Below are 25,148 nucleotides of genomic sequence, written 5' to 3' on the forward strand. Positions count from 1 at the left end.
CAATCTGATTAAAATCACATGTTACATGGCTTCGTTAACTTCGTACTACGCCTGAACATCTGAGTGTGCCGCGGTCAGGGTCACGTTCAGGTGACCTTTATATTTATAAATACTCATTAAATTTTGACCAATCAGAGACCCTCTTTCAAAAGGGCGCTCGGAGATGTAACAAATATGTCGGACATTGATGAGAATGATGCGAAAGTTCTGAAGTTATTTGAGATCGTCTGAAACCCGAACAGAATAAAAATCGGAGCTTTATTAGAGAAGAAAGACTGTATGGTGGTGTTGCCTACGCAATTATTACCCAATGGGTACGTTTTCCTTGGCGTCGTAGAAACGTCAGTTCCCGCCGCCATATTCGTTTTGGAAACTAATCTGTTCGATACCCCTCGCTATTTATTAATCAACCATGATATTCCGATTCGCTGGCAAACTTTTGCCAGCGCGCCTCTGATTGGTTCATCTAAAGGTCACTTGAACGTGACCCTGACCGCGGCACATTCAGATGTTCAGGCGGAGCCATATGCATGTAACAGATGATTTTAATCAGATTGCCATTTAGGGTAATGACAACAACTGGTTCACTTGTTGTCAGTATTATATTAACGGGCGGAATGGTCTGCTGAGTGCCTTCTGCATAGTAGGTATAATACACAGAAAGGTAGCACTTTAAATTTGACATCAGATCCGCGCTATCGCAAGAAGACAGATACATCAACATATACCAGCGCATCCCATACCTGACGCACACGTAGACGCGTCTTGAAGTGACGTTAGCTCTTAATAGGACGCTTAACCAAATACAACCAAACCAAACCGTTCATTATGACTTCTGTATAAAGATGGGTATTGGATTTGGTGATTTCGGAAATTGTATGATGTTTAACTTTATCCAAGATTTGCACATAACATTAACGTGATGTATATATATATATATATATAAGATATGGTTTGTGTACATCCCATTTCCTAGTTTGTGTATTGATTGTGTCTTCATTATTATTATTATTAGATTTACCCGGTTTGTTATGCGTAGCGTTAACGTTATAGGGCTCGGGGTTACTGCGTTGTCTTTGATCGAAAGTTCATGTGTAGCTGTAAATGCAACATGGACAATTTTGTCACGCATACAGTATGTCATCCCGTTACTTCATTTGTATGTGTGTATTTGAGTCAGTGCATTGTGCAAGACTTATAACAAGTACACGATTTCTTATGTTGCTTAAATCGACAAAAGTTTATTGAATGTTGTAAACACGGTCAATGTGAGTCGAGCACAAACTTGTGTAGCCATAACAGTACCTTATTACATCATTAAAAGACAAATACTCTTTCTTTTCAGGCGGTGTCTCTTTAGGCACCCGTCTTCAATGCTAGGACGTTAATACCTAAACAACAAATTGAATCATTTAGAATATGTACTGCTATGATTTTTGGGGTTGTACTCTTCAGTAATAATCTAATTTAATTTTGATTTAACAAGTACTCACCTATGAATGATGTATATTTTATCATTTTATCTGTGGTAACCCCCCTCCCCCTGCTTCAACAGTAGTTTTGAGTAAGACCTATTTTCATTTCCAACCTTTTGGTACCTAGCATATAATTAATTCCGACGTACTGTTCATTCAAATTACGTACCTATTAAACATTTCAGATGTGCAATCACCTACTGTGTATGTTACGTTCCTCCTTTCCTCTACATGATGCAGTCGGAAATATTAAGTTGGATGATGCAACTAAAGTTTTGTTTTTGTCATTGCCATTGCACTTTGCTGCATGCGCAGATTCATAATTGGCCACAGACAGATTGAAATGGTACCAATAGGGAAATGGGGGATTTGTTAGGATCTTTACCTTCCCCATGGCACAGCGGTCTTCAACTGCTAAACTGTCGCCGGGATCCTTGGAAATGGAGAAAGCTCGTGATCACTTTCAGTGAAAGTGTAGAAATCTCGTCTTAAATGAAAGCGTTTTCAGATGTTCTAGAAAAATTGGCGAGTGAAAACGATTTCAATTATCTACTTTGGGAAAGATGGCAGAATTCTAGGACTTTTAACCAGGTAAAACGAATATTCATACCCTGCCTACTCTCTGCTCCGACAGGCGACCATCTATCAGAAATCGTTCGTCCGTCGATCAGAGCTACGTTATCGCAGCTACTAACGGGGATACCAATACCAAGTGTAGTAGTCCGAATTATTCTGACGTTTATCGACTAAATGACGATCAGTACGATTGTAATTATGATTGTTTATACTGCAGTAGTGATGTAGGCATACAAGTGTTTGGCTGGTATTCTGCATCAAATTCAATTGTAAACATGAGACTTGGTAAATATTTACCTATATCTTGATATATATACTGTTCTTTCGCTAGTAACATCTTTTCATAGGTTAATTTCCTTAGATATTTGCTGCACGTGTGTAATCGAAGATAGTGCACATGTTATAATTAGTTAACAAGTACAGTCGAACCTCGTTATCTCGAAGTCGACGGGGTCGTGGGAAAACTTCGAGTTATCCGAGTATTCGAGTTATGCGGGTTCATAGATTTGGTATGAAATTTGCTGTTGGGACATAGCACTAGCAGTTGTTGGTTTTATTAATAGTTAATGCTTTTAATCAATCGATAAATATTATACGTAATCAATATAACAAATACAGCTATGTTATTTTACAATTAACACGCTTACAAAAATAGAGTAAGTTATTTCAGAAAAACGTACTTTCGTTTTTAAACGCGATCAAAACGGTTGGACCATTTTGTGAATTCGTTATTAAATATGGACGGGCCTAGTGATTAAATGTTGTTTTTGGTCAGTATAGATCTTGGCAAAGTCTTTCCAGGTCTGCATTTGTATTTGTAATTCCGTCAAGTTTTACTTCTGAAGTGTTACATTTCAAACCGAACTATCCCGCTGTCTCTGATCTCGTAGTTTACAATGCGGAAATGAAAGTGCGCAAGTCTAAAACAAATCACTGTAATGGAGCGTACGCATATATATAGTTGATTCTGTAAATGAAAACACACAAACAAATTTTATCGTACATGTGACACATTGATTCATTAAAGCCAAATATGACACCTGACACCTCCCCAAAAGAAGAAATGTATGTAAGTCAACCTATTGTTTTAACAGTCAGCCAGGTGTAAACTATTGTTTAACAGTCAGTAGGTGTAAAAAATACCCTGTTAGGCCGAGGCATTCTTTACATAATGCGTCCAGGGTGTGACAGAAGGTCCCCAGGGCATTTATAATGAATCATTACCACCATGCATTTACCTGTATTTTTTTTGTGACGGTGGCCAAAATAAAGTGATATTAAGAGAAATCGATATAAAATCAGGTGATAATAAAAGAATTGAATTGCATATATTATATAGCAGGAAAAACGGTGCATCAAAAAAACATGATAATAGCCAAAAAGTGACATTAACAGACGTGATATTAGGTGAAATGTACTGTATTTATAATTCTTCTATGTTGGAATTTTTTTTTATTTTACTGTTTCTATTTGGCAAACTGCCACTAAAAATGGGGGGGGGGGGGCCATTAAAAAAACCCCCCCCCCCCCCCGGCTACCATAAGTTGCAACTGCACATCAACTATCTATATGCACAGTAGTTAAAATCATTATATCATCACAGTTATGACCTGAATATTAAATGCGGCAAGTTAATATTCAATATTCGCCATACTGATAAAAATTAAATCGATGATTATTACAAATATTGGTTAGATATTTTCAAGGTTCGAATCCGCCTCCGAGTGCATGTCAATCCTACTCCGGGTTGTGAAACATCCCAACATGGCGGCGTAACAGGTATTTTGTGAATATATAGCACTGAACTTTACGTAAATGTTTTTTTTTATTGACATGTATTAATTGCTTATATCAGTATAAACGTGGGAAATATGTTTATTGTATCGAGCTTTTGGTGTAATTTGTTTGCTTTAAATGTCTTGCACGCTTTTTTCCCCTAATGGGAGTAACTAGAGGAGGAGGCCTACTGAACTTTACTATAAAATCTGATAAAATATTTGCGAAATATGAACAATTTATCTGACAGTACCAAACATACGATTTGAATAACACATTGGTAAAATACTGATATACCTAATAACATGTTGATTGTTCATTGAACTTCACAGGCTTTGGTTGAGTTAGCATCTCGCCGACAAGCGCTGTAGTTACCTCCCTTTACGGGAATATAATTTTATACGGATAACGGATGGGTATTATGCTGGTTGTGAAGCAAGTATCCGGGATCCGCATACCATTTTTAAGGCAATATATCTAATAATGACATTTTGGGTATCCAAATTGTAATGTTAATGAATAGTTTTATTATTTGTGATAAAAAAAATACAATTCCTATAAAAATCTGACAGTTTTTGAAATAAAATTATGATTAATTATAACTCAAGAAGCTTTCTCTTGAACTATAAAGTCTAAACACATGTTGAATAGAAATTTGGACATGACCTTTTTAAATAAAAAATTAGTTGGTCTAGATCTATGAATCTAGATATACGTCACTGGGATCAATTAAAATACTACTGATTTATGCAATATAGTGATACATGTGTACTACATTTTTTTATATTTTTTTTAACTGATTACAAATTTACTTTAAATCCAAATTAGATTTTAGGGATGACTCCCCAGAGAATACAGAGAAACATCTTATGTTATTTATATTGCAAGACCAGGAGTGGATCCAGAATAGTTTCAGGGGGATGTCGCCATCAAGATTTCCAGTTGATGTATGTGATGTCATGTTGCACAAAATCAAGTTAGATATGCGCGACATACCTGTAAACCAGTCTTGGCCCCATACCTTTTCAGGGACTCAACCTTTCCTTAATTTTTATTTTGCTCTTGTGGGTTTTCTTTCATAAAGTGCCTGAATTGAATGAATAATAAGAATATCACCATGAATTTTCCTAGAAAAAAGTTGATCCTAGTTTGGTTTCTGCATGGTCAATTAAAATCAGAATAAAAGTAAAATTTCCAAATATAATCTGAAAATGTCTAAAAAATGTGAATGGTTTATTATATGCAATCAAAATCTTCACGTACATGAAGTAGTACTGTCAGTGATCAGAATATGATCATCTTTCCATAGAATAGCTCATATATATTCATAGGAAATTTCAGGTGCTTTTTGCTGTATTTTTTTTGTGTATAAATTATTAAGTTGGATGAATGATATTGATGAACGCTCCCAATCATTGGATCTGATTCTTATTTATGCTTTTTAATTGTGCTAATGTTCATTTATTGATATTACACATTCTCATAAAGTTTCCTGATTTAAGTACATAGAAATGTCATTTTAATTGTCCTTTTTGCAAACATATTTAATAAAAACATTATTCAGCTGCTACACCTAGCTGTGCCCTGTGGCTACTACAGACCACTGAACTCACAGGTACAACTATTTCCTCATCATTCACTGACCCTTCTGTTATACTTAAGTTTTGCTGGGGAGTGGTATCAATTAGTGTCATTAAACTATTCAATAACAGGCTCAACCTGTTGGAGGAGAGGAGCTTGAGGTGGCCATTGTTGGGCAGTGTATATTAACACACAACTAGAATCACTAGTCAAGAAATGAAAATATTAAATTCAGATAAGCTATAACCTAAAGCATGAAATATTGATATGCACATTACAGTTACAGTGTGCACACACAAAACAGATCTTGGGGATGTTGCACTATAGCAGGGTTTTTGCCAGCTATTTTGGGAATGGGAAAATATCATCGGCGTTTGGCAAAAGTTGTATTTTGGATGCTCCCTTCATGGATGGTAATATTTTGAATGTTGCACATATAACGTCTGGAAACTTGTATAAACATGCTTTTTAATCCAATTGGAAAAATAAACACAGAAATTAGGAAAATGCAGGGTCATTTTTCAATTGGAAATGGGTCCCTGTACCGGACCCTATAAACACCTGGCAAAACCCCTGAATAGACGAGTATATACTATTGTATATTTTTTTAGTTAAGGGCAGGGGGCACCTGGTTGGTGGTGTGCTGGTGACACCCTTGTGTCCGCCTCTGCATCATCAGTATTTTTTCAAAGGTTGATCAGTTTGTGATGTTTATTGTTTATATAATGAGTTCAGAGACATCCAGGTCACAGTTTTAAGAATTTGCAAATGGCAGGAAGTTTTAGGACTTATTTTTACCTTAAAAAATTGCCATAAAAACACCTTGAATTTCATAGTAAAATGCCTGTATGAACGATGAGGAAGTTTTAACGCATGCCTGTTTGTAAAAAACAGCTCAGAGCACATGTGAAAATATATTTGAATATATAGCTACTGCTATCATAGAACAATAAGTTAGTTTTAGTCAATGCATGGGGAAAAAGTAGCTGTATAGAATTACACATGTACAAATATATATAAAGCTGCCTGGTGACAGAGCCTCTATTAGGGTTGGAACTATCCAAGGCCATCCTTAAACATATTGTTTGCAGTTTCCATTTTCACACTTTTTTAGTGGGTAGCTACAGCTATAGGTGTAGGTGGTTTTTAGCTCACCTGGTCCGAAGGACCATGGGGAGCTAATATGCCATACCGCAGCGTCCGTCGTCCTTCCGTCAACTTTTCCTTTAAAACGCTACTAGTCATGATTGACTTCGCAGATTTTGACCAGATTTGGTCAGAAGCATCCTTGGGTGAAGGGGAACAAGGTTTGTATAAACGGTGGGTCTGGCCCCCCTGGGGGCTGAGGGGCGGGGCCCAATAGGGGAAATATAGCAAATTCTGTAAAATCCTTCTTCTTGTGTAGGAATGAAAGGATTTGTTCCATACAATAAATGTATATGGTCTGATGCATTCTTTGGTGAAAAATAATCAATTTTGTATAAATGTGGGTCTGACCCACCAGGGGCCTGAGGGGCATGGCCCAATAGGGGAAATATAGCAAATTCTTTAAAATCCTTCTTATTCTGTAGGAATGAAAGGATTCGGTCACTATCTGGTCTGAAGCATTCTTGGGTGAAGGGGAACAAATTTTGAGGAATTTAATTTTGCCTATATCTCCCCCATAATATTTTTTTTGGGACATTGTATATATCGTATATACCTAAAAAGAAAAACAACTGATGACGGAACTACATTTTTCACTTAAGAATGCAAAATTACAACGCAGCTTTTTTTAAGCGCAATTGTTTAGTTAACGTAAAAATTAAATAAATCTTTAAATGTGCATTAACAACGTGTTTGTCTACTTTTTAGCTCGCCTATTCAAAGAATAGGGGGGCTAATGTAGTCAACCCGGCGTCGGCGTCCCACCTTCCGAGGTTAAAGTTTTGGTGCAAGTTTTTTCCAGACAGTGTTGGATCATCACACTCAATACACAGTTGCATTGTCTGTTATGAGTTTAAGTCATTTATATTGAGTGTAAGCAATGTGCTGGACCATATTTTCATATTTTATGTCCCAAAAACAACTTAATTGGACTTAGTTAAATTTGAGGTTAAAGTTTTTGGGCAAGTTTTTTCCAGACAGTGTTGGACAACCACCATCAATAGGCTGTTGTCTATTATAAGGTTGAAGCATTTATATGCAGTGTTAGCAATGTTCTGGGCAATATTTTCATATTTTAGCTTCCAAAAACAGATTAATTGGACTTTGTTAATTTCTTAACAATCACTTCACATGGATGTTTCTACACATTTAACAGTCCTTGAAATATCCTGGTGGTACAAGTGAGGTGGCAAATAAAATGACAGGCACTATATCAACGTTTTACTATGCATGTGTTTCGTTGCAGTATTATAATAACATACATAGGTGAACTATGCAGGGCCCAATTGGGGAAATATAGGTAAAACCTTTATAATCCTTCTTCTACAGGACCATAGGGATTAAGGGATATTATCCTAATTTAGTCTAGAGCATCCTTAGGCAAAAGGGACTCAATTTCGTATAAGCAGTGGGTGTGGTCTCCCAGGGGGCAGAAGGGCGGGGCCCAATATGAAAAATAGAGGTAAAACCTTTAAAATCCTTCTTTGACCATCAGGATTAAGGGATTTTATCCTTATTTATATTTAGTCTGGAGCATCCTTGGGTCAAGGGGACTCAATTTTATATAATTGGTGAGTTTGACCCCCTTAGGGCATAGGGGTGGGGCTTTGTTTGAAGTTTGTTCTTGTGATATCTCAGTACTTGATGGATTTTCTGAAATTTCATGTGTACTTACAGCACCCACCATGGAGTGCTATATCTTAACTTCATACCAATTATTTTAAACATATTCAGGTGAGCGATACAGGCCCCTCTGGGCCTCTTGTTTTCTACTTAAAACGTCATTTTTCTAAAAGTTTCTTTTGTTTTTTTTTTTTCCCAACCCCCCCCCCCCCCTAATTTTAAAACAATTGAAGTAGGTGCCATTTTAAGCAAATTGGTCAGGAAACTGCAAGATTACTTTTTAAAGGATGGCCTAAACTCTGATACAACACCAAATATCTTCTTATCCTTAGGCCAGACCAAAAACAATGTGTTTTCTTTAACATTTTGGAAAAATTAAGGGTTGACTTTAACAGTGCTTATTTAAAAATTGCCTTCAAAAGTTTAGGGTATAGGCACAACAAATAAGGGTAGGTAGAAACACCAAATATTTTTTGTTTGGCCTTAATTATAAAGTCCTGCATTGTGATTGTATTTTGTATTGTACATGTACATGTGTAAAGCATCAAAATTAATATTTCTTTCGCTAGAATGCAGTGTCAGAGCAGAATACCAAGTCCACATTAATGTCGTTGATCGGAAATTTCAAGGAATCACCTGCGATACGTACAGACCCCAACAGAACAATATCTTCCATACAGAAACAGGAAAATTTCCTCTCCTCGATTAAGCTAAGAAGTTACATACCCAGACTTTACTATACAGTGTACAGATTATGTACATGGTAACTGGAAACAGAATGAATTTTGCACATACAATGATCTTGTGTAGGGATTACAGATCTAAAACTAGATCTATTCAAAGGGGTTGTGGAGGAAAAGATGTGTATCTGAAGGAAAGTCGACGAATAGTTACCCATACAATGTATGCGATGACGATGCATCATGACTCCTTATCACATGAAGATCACCAGGATTGAGAGGAAAATGGACTCCAGATCCAGGGTCATCACGCCAGCCTTGGAAATGATCACACCACATTATGTTTACGTCTATAGCTCTTTAGTTCCACGGGGAAAAACACTTGTGGTACACATAATTACCAGGTATTAGAAATCTTTCTATTTTGTACTACTTTATGTAGGTGATCATGAACTTCGCCACTGCCTATTTCTCCATGTTATCTTCTTCTTTAAATTTGATTATGTCGAATGGTGACTGTAGCTAAACTTAAACTCTTGTAAACTATTGTGTACAACACTGGAAAGAACCTGTTACAGGTGAGCTCTACGATCAAATATCGAGGACAGCATGTGGATCATCATTTATCAAAATTCTTAAATCTGGAAAGACACAGAATGAAAAAGTTCTGTGTTAATTTGCAGACCAAACCAGAACCCATTAATTACTTAGTGCATGTTAATTTATAGTTTAATTTAGTTTAAACATACTTTATTTGATATTAAAAAGAATTGGACTCAACCACTTTTTCCTTATCAACTGATATACAATGGCTTTGTAGTGACAGCAGAAACACTGGTGATAACGACATTGGTGATATTCTGATGACGGCTAGCCGAAACATGCAAACCGTAAATAAAACATGGAATCTAGATGTTCATGCTCCATCCTACATGTACATATCCTTTGTATTGGTGATAATTGATATTATAAATATTTTTTGATGAATACAGAAACATAAGGTCAATGAGTGACAGATGTCTAGTGAACTGTTCAGTCCATACCCGAGTCCATAGGACTCCATGATTTGGTTTGGTTTATCGGGTTTAGCGTCCTATTAACAGCTATATAATAATAATTAATAAGTTACAAAATAAGCTATATATCCTTCTGCATACTGTATAGACTGTATTGCTTCTACCTGAGGGTATCATTGCATGGCATTATGTAATCCTACCCTGTATAAGTGCATGCATTGTGCTGGTGATCTGATTGATATGAGTACATGTGAAAACATGCATGATTGCCTATTCCATAGCATGTCAGCATGTGCATTCCTATAGTGTAGTTATAAAGCTCAAGAAACATCATTGACATTTATAGTATTGGTGAAACTGGAGTGCTCCAATTTTTAAGTGGTGGTAAAAGTCATGGAGAGCATACAAGCATTCCGAGATTGGTTCTGGAGTGAAAGTTTTTGGCTGCCTGCTAATGTCACCTGGGACACCTTTGAAAATCCACCTCCTGGTGAATATTATCCATTAGAAAGGCACATACTCCTTCCAAGCCTAGTACTAGGAATTGTTCTCCTTGGAGTCCGACATCTTTATGAAAGGTATGTAATTAATAATAATAAAAATAATGCTTTATTTATAGAAGGTAGATCAATTAGTTACAAAACTATTTTCCCTTGAGGCCTTCTCTACAATCTACGGCAATAATATACAGATCGAGTAATAGCATTATATATGAATATGAATTCAGATATAATTAAAAGTCAATATTGCAAAGACTTGAAATACAATTCTAGCATAATTACTGCCAAACATGTTGCTGTAAAATGTGTAGTATATTAATTGTACATGGACACAATGCAATTATATTATCAATACTTAAAATATGAAATCAAGAAGCATATACATAGTAATTTATAGACAACATTGTAAAGATTGTAAGCTATTCTAGTATCGGGACTTGATAACATGGAGGATACAGCATATATATGGTCATAGTATATATGGATCAAACTAGAAAATTAAACCCTTGTTATGTTTTCTTTTTTAATAGATATCTAGTGGTACCGTTTGCTGTATATATGGGCCTAAAGTTCAAGAAGTACTATGCTGTGGAAAAAAAACCTACATTGGAAACTCAGTATGCTTCTGCCAAATTCCCTAAACAGGACCAAATGGAGGTAATCATTACATGTACAGATGATCACTAACCATTGAAATCAGACTTGAATATATACAGAAACATGTACTATATTTGTTTCACGTTTATATTGCTTTAAGAAAAATCATTTGTCTTGATAAATATGTTGATTGTTGACCTTGTAGAGATGTCAGAACTGTTAGAAAGGATAGTCTTGCCAAAATCTTAAGTTTGCAAAAGAGAATTTTGGATGAAGCCTGGTTCAGAAGCCAATCAATCAAAATCATTATTAGTGTTGTATTGTATTTGGTCAAAAGAAGGTACATTGCCAATATATACAATCATCATCAGAAAAGAAAGGTCTTGTTTATCATAGGAGGTAGAAAGAATGGAAAATCAGTGCAGGTCAGAGTTAAACAATTCCACCAGTCCATTGAGCTAGTAGATATAGATGTCATATAATAATATGGGTCATGCTAGCAGGATTTTTCAAAATTTGAATGTGAGCTATAGAATGGTACTCAAAATATGAGACTACCTGTAAACACCCTAGCTTGTACATGTATACAATTTGTATATGAAAAAAATTTGAAAAGGTTTCATAAGTAATAACAATAGTATGGACCATAATAACAAAAGTATTGTCCAATATGCATGGACAATGGATCCAAACAAACAAATGCTCACTACATGTAGGTGTACCCTGTATTGCTTCATAAGCAAATAAGTAATAGCAACAGTGCAGACAAATCAATTTGTCAAATTGTCAGTGCAACCCACCCTCTTTCAAGACAGAAAGATGAACAATAACATGTCACAATATAACAAAGAGATCAGCAGTCACTATGAAAGAAGGTTCACTACAACATTATAAGGATACATAAACAGAAACTAAAACCAATTATCGTTTAATTATGTAATATGCTGATTTTATCTCTTATCCCTTTGGCTACTTTGTAACCTAAGGCTAATTACAGTACAGAATTCATAAATGTGAACTCAAGTGAATAAAATAGATATATATACTGTATAAGAACACTGATGTATATAATCAGGTAACCATATTTAGCATACATGTGTATATATGTATATAAAAGATGAAATGTAGATTTTTCTGGTATCATAAAACAGGAGCTGGCCAAAAAAACCAGTTTGACAGAGAGACAGATACAAAGATGGTTCCGACACAGACGCAATCAAGAAATGCCAGGCAGGATAAAAAAGTTCAGGGAATGCAGGTATGCATTATGATCCAAACTTAATACTAAAACACCAATACTATGGATTTTTATATACAGCTGTATTTCAAAACAAAATAACAAAGTTCTCTTCTTATAAATTGTTAGAAAAACAAACAGCAAAAGGTTTCACAAGTCTGAGTGTGAATATATAAGATCTTACATGAGCTTCCATTTCATATGGGATTTATGAAACGAGTTTAAGAATTTTTCAATTTAGCGAGACTCTGGCAAGCTAAAATACAAAATTTGTGACAAGTTTCATAAATTTCATATGAAATGAAAACGAGTGTAAGATCCTTTTTATTACATAATCAATATTTGTGGTATTTATTTTTGTAAAACAACAATTTTCATGCAACCTTGAAATGTAAAAAGCCGCCATTTTAGTTTGACTCCAGTGCGTAAGTCTGTGATGTCATGTACTTGTTCTAGGCTTGACGTAACAATTGAAACTTACAACCAATCACAGGGCTGATAGGTCATAAAACATGGGTTAATACGCAAAAAAATATGACATGGGTATATTCACTGGATAACACATTTAGTCATTACAGTATGTGATAAATATATATCTCGCTTAGACTCTTGGCATATGTACCAAAGTAATTTTCGAATAGCGGTACTTTACTTACTGGATTCAAAACATTTTGGCATGAATTATCAGGCATTGCTGTTGGTACCTGTCACAGTCTTTGTCGCACTGTCAGTATTTACAAGGTGCTTACCTTCCCTGCAGTGCTTGTAGTCTTTATCTGTAATCTCAATTCAGCATGTTAATATGTCAGGCTGTCAAAGTCACTTTTCATGAGCGCATGCTGAAGTACTGAATGGCTAGGTATTGTTCATGTAGATTGTGTTCAGCAGTGACCTACAAAATGTAGTATTACAGGTAGCATAGGCCACTAACATGTTTTTCATGGTATTTTTAATTTCTCCACAGATAATATAGAAATTGTGTTAAATTTGGACACCATTTAAAGTGCTTTTTTGTGTCTTCAATAGCATTCATGTGTTTGGAAATACACAGTCAATTTATGCATGAAATGTGTCACAATGTTTCAAGACCAACTGGCATGGTCCGTTTATCAAGCTATGACTGATCAGTGAGCAATTTGTATTGTAATACAGAGGGGGGAAAGTATCAGCTAGCCAATAGTATCACCCCTAACAACTAATACAGAGGGGGGAAAGAATCAGCTAGCCAATAGTTTCACCCCTAACAACTAATACAGAGGGGGGAAAGTATCAGCTAGCCAATAGTTTCACCCCTAACAACTAATACAGAGGGGGGAAAGAATCAGCTAGCCAATAGTTTCACCCCTAACAACTAATACAGAGGGGGGAAAGTATCAGCTAGCCAATAGTTTCACCCCTAACAACTAATACAGAGGGGGGAAAGAATCAGCTAGCCAATAGTTTCACCCCTAACAACTAATACAGAGGGGGGAAAGTATTGGCTAGTCAACAATTTTCCCCATAAGCAAACACTAGCTAGCTGATTTCTTCCCCCAGGGAAAAAATTAATTTGGAGGGGGAAAAATCAGCTAGCTGATTCATTTCTCCAGGGAAAAAATCAGCTAGCTGATTCATTTCTCCAGGGAAAAAATCAGCTAGCCTATTTCTTCCCAGGGGAAACTTTCAGACGGGGAAAGAAATGACTTCTACACTGGTACTGACCAAAACAGGAGAGGGGTTCACTGATTCTGGCTGTAGATTTTCCATGGAAGAGCAACTTAGCAATTAATATTCCATCAAATTTTGTGACATTAAAATTGTCTTTGGATTTTTGTGGATGTTAATATTCTATGGACTTGGCCGTGGATTTTCACAGATATTTTCAATCGATGTCTGCAAAATTATAAAGAATTATATTGGACGAAACTCCACAGACAATTGCCATGGATGTTGTCCCTGTAATCAGTGTTTGTTGATCTGATGTTGAGATGAGTTTTCGTCTTGGACACATTCATTGTTTATTTTGTACTGTATTTTACACTTATCACAAGTAGTGATTATATCTAGGTATTCCATGAAGTAAGAGTGATTAAGTTCCAATATTTCCATCCTGTAAAGTCACCTATGGTCTCTGCATGCCTACCAAATACAATAAATTGTGTGGTGTGTAATTGTTACATAAAAATAAACAAACTACAAGACAAAGTTGCTAGCACTTTGGCCTTTTTATTAGTTCATCCAGCAACTGGTTAGTTCTATATAGTAGATGTTTGTAGTTGACTTGGCCTGTATTTTAATATACCTTGTTGTTGCTTTAACTTTCAGCTGGCATTTCCTGTTCTATATCATGAGCTTTTTTGGTGGCCTGTATGTCCTGTGGGATGTAAGTGTTTATTTATATACAATAGATATGACCCTGTATGTCATGTGGGATGTAAGTGTTTATTTGTCCTGTGGGTTGTAAGTGTTTATTTATATACAATAGATATGACTCTGTATGTCCTGTGGAATGTAAGTGTTTATTTGTCCTGTGGGAGTTAAGTGTTTATTTATATACAATAAATATGACCCTGTATGTACATGTCCTGTGGAATGTAAGTGTTTATTTGTCCTGTGGGAGTTAAGTGTTTATTGATATACAATAAATATGACCCTGTATGTCTTGTGGAATGTAAGTGTTTATTTATATACAATAGATATGACCCTGTATGTCCTGTGGAATGTAAGTGTTTATTTATATACAGTAGATATGACCCTGTATGTCCTGTGGGATGTAAGTGTTTATTTATATACAGTAGATATGACCCTGTATGTCCTGTGGGATGTAAGTGTTTATTTATATACAGTAGATATGACCCTGTATGTCCTGTGGGATGTAAGTGTTTATTTATATACAGTAGATATGACCCTGTATGTCCTGTGGGATGTAAGTGTTTATTTATATACAGTAGATATGACCCTGTATGTCCTGTGGGATGTAAGTGTTTATTTATATACAGTAGATATGACCCTGTATGTCCTGTGGGATGTAAGTGTTTATTTATATACAGTAGATATGACCCTGTATGTCCTGTGGGATGTAAGTGTTTATTTATATACAGTAGATATGACCCTGTATGTCCTGTGGGATGTAAGTGTTTATTTATATACAGTAGATATGACCCTGTATGTCCTGTGGGATGTAAGTGTTTATTTATATACAGTAGATATGACCCTGTATGTCCTGTGGGATGTAAGTGTTTATTTATATACAGTAGATATGACCCTGTATGTCCTGTGGGATGTAAGTGTTTATTTATATACAGTAGATATGACCCTGTATGTCCTGTGGGATGTAAGTGTTTATTTATATACAGTAGATATGACCCTGTATGTCCTGTGGGATGTAAGTGTTTATTTATATACAGTAGATATGACCCTGTATGTCCTGTGGGATGTAAGTGTTTATTTATATACAGTAGATATGACCCTGTATGTCCTGTGGGATGTAAGTGTTTATTTATATACAGTAGATATGACCCTGTATGTCCTGTGGGATGTAAGTGTTTATTTATATACAGTAGATATGACCCTGTATGTCCTGTGGGATGTAAGTGTTTATTTATATACAGTAGATATGACCCTGTATGTCCTGTGGGATGTAAGTGTTTATTTATATACAGTAGATATGACCCTGTATGTCCTGTGGGATGTAAGTGTTTATTTATATACAGTAGATATGACCCTGTATGTCCTGTGGGATGTAAGTGTTTATTTATATACAGTAGATATGACCCTGTATGTCCTGTGGGATGTAAGTGTTTATTTATATACAGTAGATATGACCCTGTATGTCCTGTGGGATGTAAGTGTTTATTTATATACAGTAGATATGACCCTGTATGTCCTGTGGGATGTAAGTGTTTATTTATATACAGTAGATATGACCCTGTATGTCCTGTGGGATGTAAGTGTTTATTTATATACAGTAGATATGACCCTGTATGTCCTGTGGGATGTAAGTGTTTATTTATATACAGTAGATATGACCCTGTATGTCCTGTGGGATGTAAGTGTTTATTTATATACAGTAGATATGACCCTGTATGTCCTGTGGGATGTAAGTGTTTATTTATATACAGTAGATATGACCCTGTATGTCCTGTGGGATGTAAGTGTTTATTTATATACAGTAGATATGACCCTGTATGTCCTGTGGGATGTAAGTGTTTATTTATATACAGTAGATATGACCCTGTATGTCCTGTGGGATGTAAGTGTTTATTTATATACAGTAGATATGACCCTGTATGTCCTGTGGGATGTAAGTGTTTATTTATATACAGTAGATATGACCCTGTATGTCCTGTGGGATGTAAGTGTTTATTTATATACAGTAGATATGACCCTGTATGTCCTGTGGGATGTAAGTGTTTATTTATATACAGTAGATATGACCCTGTATGTCCTGTGGGATGTAAGTGTTTATTTATATACAGTAGATATGACCCTGTATGTCCTGTGGGATGTAAGTGTTTATTTATATACAGTAGATATGACCCTGTATGTCCTGTGGGATGTAAGTGTTTATTTATATACAGTAGATATGACCCTGTATGTCCTGTGGGATGTAAGTGTTTATTTATATACAGTAGATATGACCCTGTATGTCCTGTGGGATGTAAGTGTTTATTTATATACAGTAGATATGACCCTGTATGTCCTGTGGGATGTAAGTGTTTATTTATATACAGTAGATATGACCCTGTATGTCCTGTGGGATGTAAGTGTTTATTTATATACAGTAGATATGACCCTGTATGTCCTGTGGGATGTAAGTGTTTATTTATATACAGTAGATATGACCCTGTATGTCCTGTGGGATGTAAGTGTTTATTTATATACAGTAGATATGACCCTGTATGTCCTGTGGGATGTAAGTGTTTATTTATATACAGTAGATATGACCCTGTATGTCCTGTGGGATGTAAGTGTTTATTTATATACTGTATGTATCAGCCTGTTTGTCTTCCTGTTGGATGTACAATTTGTGAGTGCATGTACATATGAAATGCAAGATCCTTAAGTCAAGTGTCAATGGATTTTCAGATATGAACCTGTATTTAATTTGTCAATTCAATTTTTTGAGTTAATTTTGGTTTCTCTAATATAATCACTGATACGTATATATTTTATATGATTTTGTGTGAATCTGTGATTCCCTGAATACAACATCATATTCTGTATGAACCCATGAAATATCATCTGTTGCGATAAAGTTGACTATTTTTAAAGAATTACCAAATTCCAGATTATATTTTGTGCAACAATGGAGATATAGGGATAAGATGGTGGATTTTTTTAATTCAAGAATGATTTAAGAATGTTTTTTAAAATTCTTGATAAAAAAATGGAATTACATTAAAAATAATATTTGAACTAATTTCCATTTCATGAGATTTATGAAACTCTTGTATATTCTATCTTGCCAGATACTCCCTTAAATAAAATCTTCCTAGACTTGAATTGTTTCATGTGAAAGTAAATCTTATTTATGATTGTGGAATATCATATAATCCTAGTTATAATTAGTTGTGTTACAATATGCCTAGAATGTTTCATGATATGAGGCAGTACAGAAGGAATGTATTGTGACACAAATTACAATATATTGTCACAGGCTAATTTATCTTAGCATGCTGCTTTATTTCAGCATAAATGTGTTGTCAAAATGCTTGCAAACAAAATCATAGATCATAAACATTATACAGAATTAAAGATTTTCATTTTTGCCAAATAACTTTATAAGTTTTAATTGTGTTTATTATACCCCCCACAAGGAAGCTAGGGGGACGTATACTGTGATCACTCTTTCCGTTCGTCCATCTGTCTGTACACAGAAATTGTACCTCCTGTTCCTCCTAGGTTCATGCATGGATTTTGATGAAACTTTACACACACATTCTACCTCAAATGAACTTGTGTATCCCAGAACTCCATTATGTTCCTTCTATATTTACCAGAGTTATGGCCCTTGACTTCTGTTGGCGGTACATAACGTTACTGAAACGGCTAATTATCTTGGTAACGGCAGGTATTCGGTATACACATATACCTTGGAATGTTGTAGGCATTAAAGAAAGCTACTTTTCTGAGGTCATGGTCAAAGGTTAAAGGTCAAAAATGAATTAAGTTACCAAAATGGCTAAATATCTCGGAAACAGTAGGTATTTTGTATACACATATATACATGTACATTGGAATATTATAAGGATTAATGAAAGCTACTCAACTGACAGCTTCTGAGGTTGTTGGGTGAGTGGTCATAGGTCACGAATGAATTAAGTTACCAAAATGGCTAAATATATACACATATATACATTAAAGTATCATAGCCTATTATGCAGACTATATTGTGACAAACTTCCAAGGGCAAGAGGCGAAATAGCTAGTTATGGCAGAAATGGTAGGTATTTTGTATACATATACCTTTGAGTAAATGTAGCATTGATGCAAGCTGCATTGTGACAAAATTCTGAGGTTATTGAGTCAAAAGTCACAGTAGTGGTGTTTGTCTTTTCCATCGGTCTTTCGGTACAACATTTGAGGTTACCGTTCGACTTTTTTATGACCCTTGATCTTTCTACATTTTTTCCCTTGTTTATTTAGCCCCTACAGGGGCAACAAGAAGCCTGAATGCGGGGGGTATTAGTTAGCCCATAGGCGACAGTTCTTGTTTTCAATTTTCAAAAATGTGGACTGGAGAATCATGGTCGATTTTTCATCTTTCAGAAACCATACTTCTTGGATTCCAAGTACTTTTGGGTAGACATGGGGCGACAGGTAAGTTGCACACAAATTTAAGACTAGCCAAATTTAATAGACTGATATTTCAGTATGGGTAAAGATATTTTAATTAAAGGACACAAAATGAATATTGTACATGTATAAATGAAGAATGTGGCTCCCTGAGGGCAGATCTCGAATGATGGCAACGAATAGAGGAGAAAATCTTTTTTCATTAATAAATGTCTGCATCTTTATATACATAGATCTGGTACACTGTACATGTATTTGACATTGTACGTATGTATAAAACAGAAGAGGTCCCCGGCAGTGGCGTAGCATACATGCATGTGTACACTAAATTCCCCCCACCCTGCCCCCCCCCCAAAAAAAAGAACCATATATTTTTTATTAATCTATATTTAAATCTTCTTGAACGTTTTAGTCTGATAGAATAGTGTTGTTATGGAAAACCTTGAAGGTTCATTCTAAAATTCTAAATAAAAAACTTTTTAGTGAAGTACAAAATTTTATATTATTTGTATAAAAAGTTTTACTTGTTAATAATCAGACTAAAAGGATTTTCCAGTATACGAGAGATAGCTTCTAGGGCCTAGAATTTCCCCTGTGAGCAATATACATTTTGATAATGATTTGCTATGCCACTGCCTGGGTCTCTGTTGTCTACTTAAGCTTGTAAAGATACAAAGAGTATCTTTGTTGACATCAGCATATTGAAATACAGTAACATGAGTAAGTGATATGCAAGTCATGAAGCCTTAGAATAGTAAATAGCTTTGTTTTGACATAATTCTAGCAATAAAACCCCCAGATATTTAAACAGTAAATAAATTTCAATATTAAATGATACATAATTTCCTACATCTTTATTAGTTAAATCATAATAACATAAAGGTTGTTAATTTATGATGTTGACTCAATGTTGCGGTTATTTAGAAAAGGCGTAAATCATAATAACATCAAGGTTGGTAATTTATGATATTGACTCGGTTTTGGGTTATTTAGAAACAACGTAAATCATAATAACATAAAGGATGGTAATTTATGATATTGACTCAGTGTTGCGGTTATTTAGAAACAACGTAAATCATAACATCAAGGATGGTAATTTATGATATTGTCTAGGTTTTGGGTTATTTAGAAACAGTGTAAATCATAATAACATCAAGGATGGTAATTTATGATATCGACTCAATGTTGCGGTTATTTAGAAACAGCGTAAATCATAACATCAAGGATGGTAATTTATGATATTGACTCAGTATTGCGGTTATTTAGAAACAGTGTAAATCATAATTACATCAAGGATGGTAATTTATGATATTGACTCAATGTTGCGGTTATTTAGAAACAGTGTAAATCATTATAACATCAAGGATGGTAATTTATGATATTGACTCAGTGTTGCGGTTATTTAGAAACAGCGTAAATCATAATAACATCAAGGTTGGTAATTCATGATGTTGACGCTATGTTGCGGTTATTTAGAAATGGCATAAATCATAATAACATCAAGGTTTGTAATTCATGATGTTGACTCAATATTGCGGTTTTTTAAGAAACAGCGTAAATCATAATAACATTAAGGTTTGTAATTTATGATATTGACTCAATGTTGCCGTTATTTAAGAATCAGTGGGTTAGTAATCACTTTATAACGTCATTTCAGTTGTAACATTGCAATGCTGCCTACCAAGTGCAGTACTGTCCTCTATTAAATTTCCATACATTCCACCTTGTTGAATGATTAACACATTATTTTGCATCTAATATAACAATGAAAAACTTCTATTTTGTTGAATATGTGGGTTATATCTACCTGACAAAGTGTTATTGATTGCCTATCATCTGGTTCAATATCACTATCTCAGGTCCATATAACCACATGTTCACCTCAACATTCATTGATCAGTATTTGTTTACATTCAATTTCATTAACAATTTATTATACCTCTATCCGTACATATACAAAATTGTGAAAACCAGAATGAAGTATCAATATAGGAATTAATCATTTTTCCCCATTGACTGAAAATATTAACCTGTGTGATTGTTTCTTTCAGCATGTGCCCAATGATGTATACTGGTACTATACGATAGAGTTAGCCTTCTACTGGAACCTGGTGTTTACCCTGGTGACAGATCATAAGAGGAAGGACTTCGTAGAAATGGTCGTTCATCACATTGTTACCATTTTGCTCATCTACTTTTCCTTTGCCTGCAACCAGCTCCGTTTGGGCACAATGGTCCTGCTCGTTCATGATTCAGTTGATTTCTGGATGGCAGTATGTATTAAACGTTATCTGTTGTTAACAATCATGGGAATAAGGCTTACTAAGAGTGCCTGAGTGTGTAGCTTAACTCACTGGCACAAAGTGCTGTGACCTTAATTTTGTAGTGGTCGAAACTGTCCAACTACGGGAAAAGTTTTACAAACCACTAGGCACAGGACAATTGGCCTAAGAAATTCACTTGTCTGATTTATCTATTTGTAATATACGCAGCAGATTTTCTTCCAATTGCTAATAAATTTATTTATGTAACATTAAGTTATGAATTCAGCAGAAAGAAAAACTGAGAAATCTAGTTGTCCAAGACAATTTTTATTCATCCATTACGCCAGACAAGTGTTTTTTTCGGACTCCTGACTTGTTATGGCTATGCTGCAGTTTGAAATTGAAAATATATGTGTATATAATGTTCTGTATGTACAGTTTAACAGGTTTGAAGTAGAAAGTCAGAAACTGTAACATTATTGTAAAAAGAAAACTATATCATTATTCTGATTTCAGGGTGCGAAGATGGCTCTTTATTTGAAGAAATCAAAAACTGCAGATGGTTTATTTGGAATTTTCCTTTTGATATGGTTTTATACCAGGCTGTACATCTACCCCTTCAGGTGAGATACTGATGTTGATAAAACAATGATCACTAATAAGCCCACCCCTTTGCTAGTATCATTCTAGCTGTTTCCACTCAATAATTTCCTTAAAAGATAATCTGACCTACAGACTAACGTAAGACTATATAGCTACCTGGTATGTTCAACATTGAGCAAAATACTGTAAAAGTGGAAGTTTTTGCATGTGGATATTTTCGCGTCATGACTCTTTAAACTGATCACAAATTGCAATTAAATTTTTATAATGGTAATGGTTTTGATATCTATATATCTGCGATTTATATAATCTGTAAATATCTATTTAAGTGTGGATATTTTTTTTCGTTATTTTTTTTCGATAATACCTGCCTAGTACAATACACTTGAAACTGTTTATCAACTGTTTTGACAATTCCTAATATGGTGATTGACCAACATTTTGATCAGACCTACAAATACAGTTCAAATGTGCTGCAAATAAATCCAGCAAAAAGATCAGATTTAATTTATTGATCTTACCTCCATTTGAAATAACCCTCTTGGACTGACACTTGTTACACAGAACATCAAAGCAACAGTAATAAAGTATATAAATTAGAGTTATCTACCCTTTAGGTCGAGTTACATGACATATGTTTATCTCTTCTGTATTACAGGATAGTATGGTCTGGGTGCGTCCAATCCCTTCAACATACGACTATATTTCCTGTGTACTGGCTCCTCAATGGTTTACTCTGTGCCCTCCAAGTGCTCCATATCATATGGACCTACATGATACTGCGCATGGTGGTGGCGAAGCTAACCAACAATGAAGTAAGATTACTTGGAACTCTCAGTTGTTAAAAATAAAACCGAGATAACATATACCTTTGTAACATTTAATCCAAATGAACCTTATTTCGGTTACTAGACTCTGGTAATGTTGTAAACCCCTGCTAGAGATAAAGTCTCATGACCTATTGTGGTTGTCTTTTGTCCATTTTTGTGCCTCATGCATCCATAAACAAATTATATTTTTTTTGCTGTATCTCTGTAACCAGTTTACCAATTTATAAAAATGTTAGGTTACTTGCATGATCAAAAGATGAGTCAAATTTGTAAATTTTATAGTTCTCACCCCCCTCAACTGTCCCCCAACCCACCAATCCAAAATGACCAAATTGTCTAAAATTTCACCCAAATTTTCAGCAATCTTCTTCATGCCTACTTTAAGAAACATATGCTATGATATTGTATAAAAAAAACCATGAAAATTGTGAATTTCATTTTTCCTTTGAGAGGGGGTAAAATATGCAGTATTTTATGGTTTATGATATGTCTGTATAATATCAGTATGTTTACAGTGGAACCCACTTAAATATTAGGTACATAAATTGGGGCAAAAAACATGGCTTGCTGGGGTTTTGGGGCCCAAGTTATGTACCAAAGAGTTGGACATTACTATCCTACATGATTTACATGTGATAGAGATATTTTCTTGCATTGCTTACTGATTTATTTGATAGAGATGCAATACCCTACCAATCTTAAAATTTCTACACTTTTGGAAAGGGCACATCACAGTTTGGGTTATTTGAGTATAAACTTTTATTTATCAATATGACTGCATTCAATTAATTAAAGTTAAAAATAAAAAATAAAAAATCCAGCAAAAAACATTGACATGACATCATCTCATTGTCTTTTCATTGTAATATCATGCCCATGTAAGGTCAATTTTCTTACCTGGCCTTCCATCTTTGGAAATATCTGCCTTACATGTCCAGTTATGTAAGAAAATAATTTTCATGTATAGGAAAGACAACACTTTAAGGTGTATTTTGTTTGTTTTCAATTCAAATTTGGTCCAAATTATATTCATGGAGTCCAATTGGCTTAAATTTTAATAATCTTACACAGTAGGCATTTTAATCTTCCTAGCCTCGAACATATAGGCGGGCATTTTTAGACTGTGTATTTCTTTACAAATGTGTTAATAGTGCTTTTGATTGTTCATATTTAGTCAAGCAAATTTGTTTTTAGTCCCTGGTCGTAATCTACTATCAATTCGTTTCAACCAGTTTTACTGCCAGAGAAGTAGAATAAACGTTAGAAAGTATATTATTTTAAACAGGATTCAATGTAATTTTAACTCTCTTGATTTTGCACCAGACTGCGATATGTTTCGTTCCTCTCTCGCTGAGTTCAAAGTACGGTTAAAGAATATTTGCTTTCACTAATCCCTTTTGTTTTACATATGAGTATCTTTTAGTCTATGTTACATGCATAACTGACTGTGATATTTTATACTTGTGTTGTAATGTTGTTATCCATTCTGTAAGTGGACCCTTGGGTCTGTTGAATTGGAAATAAATGAATAAATAAAAATAAATAATTAAATAAGAAAAACCCTATAGACTCAAATACTCTTCATTGATGAAAAGGTCCTATTAAAGCTTCCTTATCAAAATTGTGACTCCATTACCCCATGTCACCTAGCTTTTCCCCATTGGTGAGGACAAGGTAAACTTTAGACAGGAGAAATAACACTTGGTATATTTTATTTTCAGTTTGAAAAAATTCACACTTTGTTGGCACTGTTATCACAAGATTGCAGTTTCATGGTATGAAAATACCCTGACTCAATCCTGGGGCCTGAGGGGTTTGGGGAAAATAAAACAATAGTGTATGAGCAGGTGGATATATGTTGCTATAAAGATAGGTGATAGGTGATATATTTTCATACAGAAATCGGAACCAATAGAGGGGTTTATGTTGTGATAAATATAAATATACAAAGTGTAGACAGGTGAGTGTTATAGAGTGACTTCTACAAACAGGTGTACGTTAAAGAGAGCTACAGACAGGTGTGTTATATGGGTACACTCTTATAGATAGGTGTACGTTAAAGAAAACTACAGACAGGTGTGTTATATGGGTACACTCTTATACACAGGTGTACGTTAAAGAAAACTACAGGCAGGTGTGTTATATTGGTAGACCTCTATAGACAGATGTGTTATATGGGTAGACCTTTATAGATAGGTGTATGTTATACAGAGACCTCTATAGACAGGTGTGTTGTATTGGTAGACCTCTATAGACAGATGTGTTATATTGGTAGACCTTTATAGACAGGTGTACGTTAAAGAGAGCTACAGACAGGTGTGTTATATGGGTACACCCTTATAGACAGGTGTATGTTAAAGAAAACTACAGACAGGTGTGTTATATTGGTAGACCTCTATAGACAGATGTGTTATATGGGTAGACCTTTATAGATAGGTGTATGTTATACAGAGACCTCTATAGACAG

The 25,148-nt window shown here is 34.9% G+C and overlaps 1 protein-coding gene across 1 annotated transcript in view; it reads left to right on the forward strand.

The window, feature by feature from the left end:
• The first annotated feature begins 3,781 nt into the window (after window positions 1-3,781).
• The window catches only part of LOC110442549 (ceramide synthase 2-like), a 29,264-nt gene continuing 7,897 nt past the window's right edge, over window positions 3,782-25,148 (forward strand). Inside the window, exons 1-9 of the mRNA XM_021486204.1 lie at window positions 3,782-3,830; window positions 10,253-10,451; window positions 10,904-11,030; window positions 12,122-12,228; window positions 14,512-14,569; window positions 18,958-19,008; window positions 21,036-21,257; window positions 21,765-21,871; window positions 22,510-22,666. Of these exons, the coding sequence (XP_021341879.1) occupies window positions 10,267-10,451; window positions 10,904-11,030; window positions 12,122-12,228; window positions 14,512-14,569; window positions 18,958-19,008; window positions 21,036-21,257; window positions 21,765-21,871; window positions 22,510-22,666 (1,014 nt within the window). The 5' untranslated portion in view covers window positions 3,782-3,830; window positions 10,253-10,266. The remainder of the gene's footprint in view (window positions 3,831-10,252; window positions 10,452-10,903; window positions 11,031-12,121; window positions 12,229-14,511; window positions 14,570-18,957; window positions 19,009-21,035; window positions 21,258-21,764; window positions 21,872-22,509; window positions 22,667-25,148) is intronic.

Source organism: Mizuhopecten yessoensis, unplaced genomic scaffold (genome assembly GCF_002113885.1).
Source record: "Mizuhopecten yessoensis strain PY_sf001 unplaced genomic scaffold, ASM211388v2 scaffold716277, whole genome shotgun sequence".
Taxonomy (NCBI): Eukaryota; Metazoa; Mollusca; class Bivalvia; order Pectinida; family Pectinidae; genus Mizuhopecten; species Mizuhopecten yessoensis.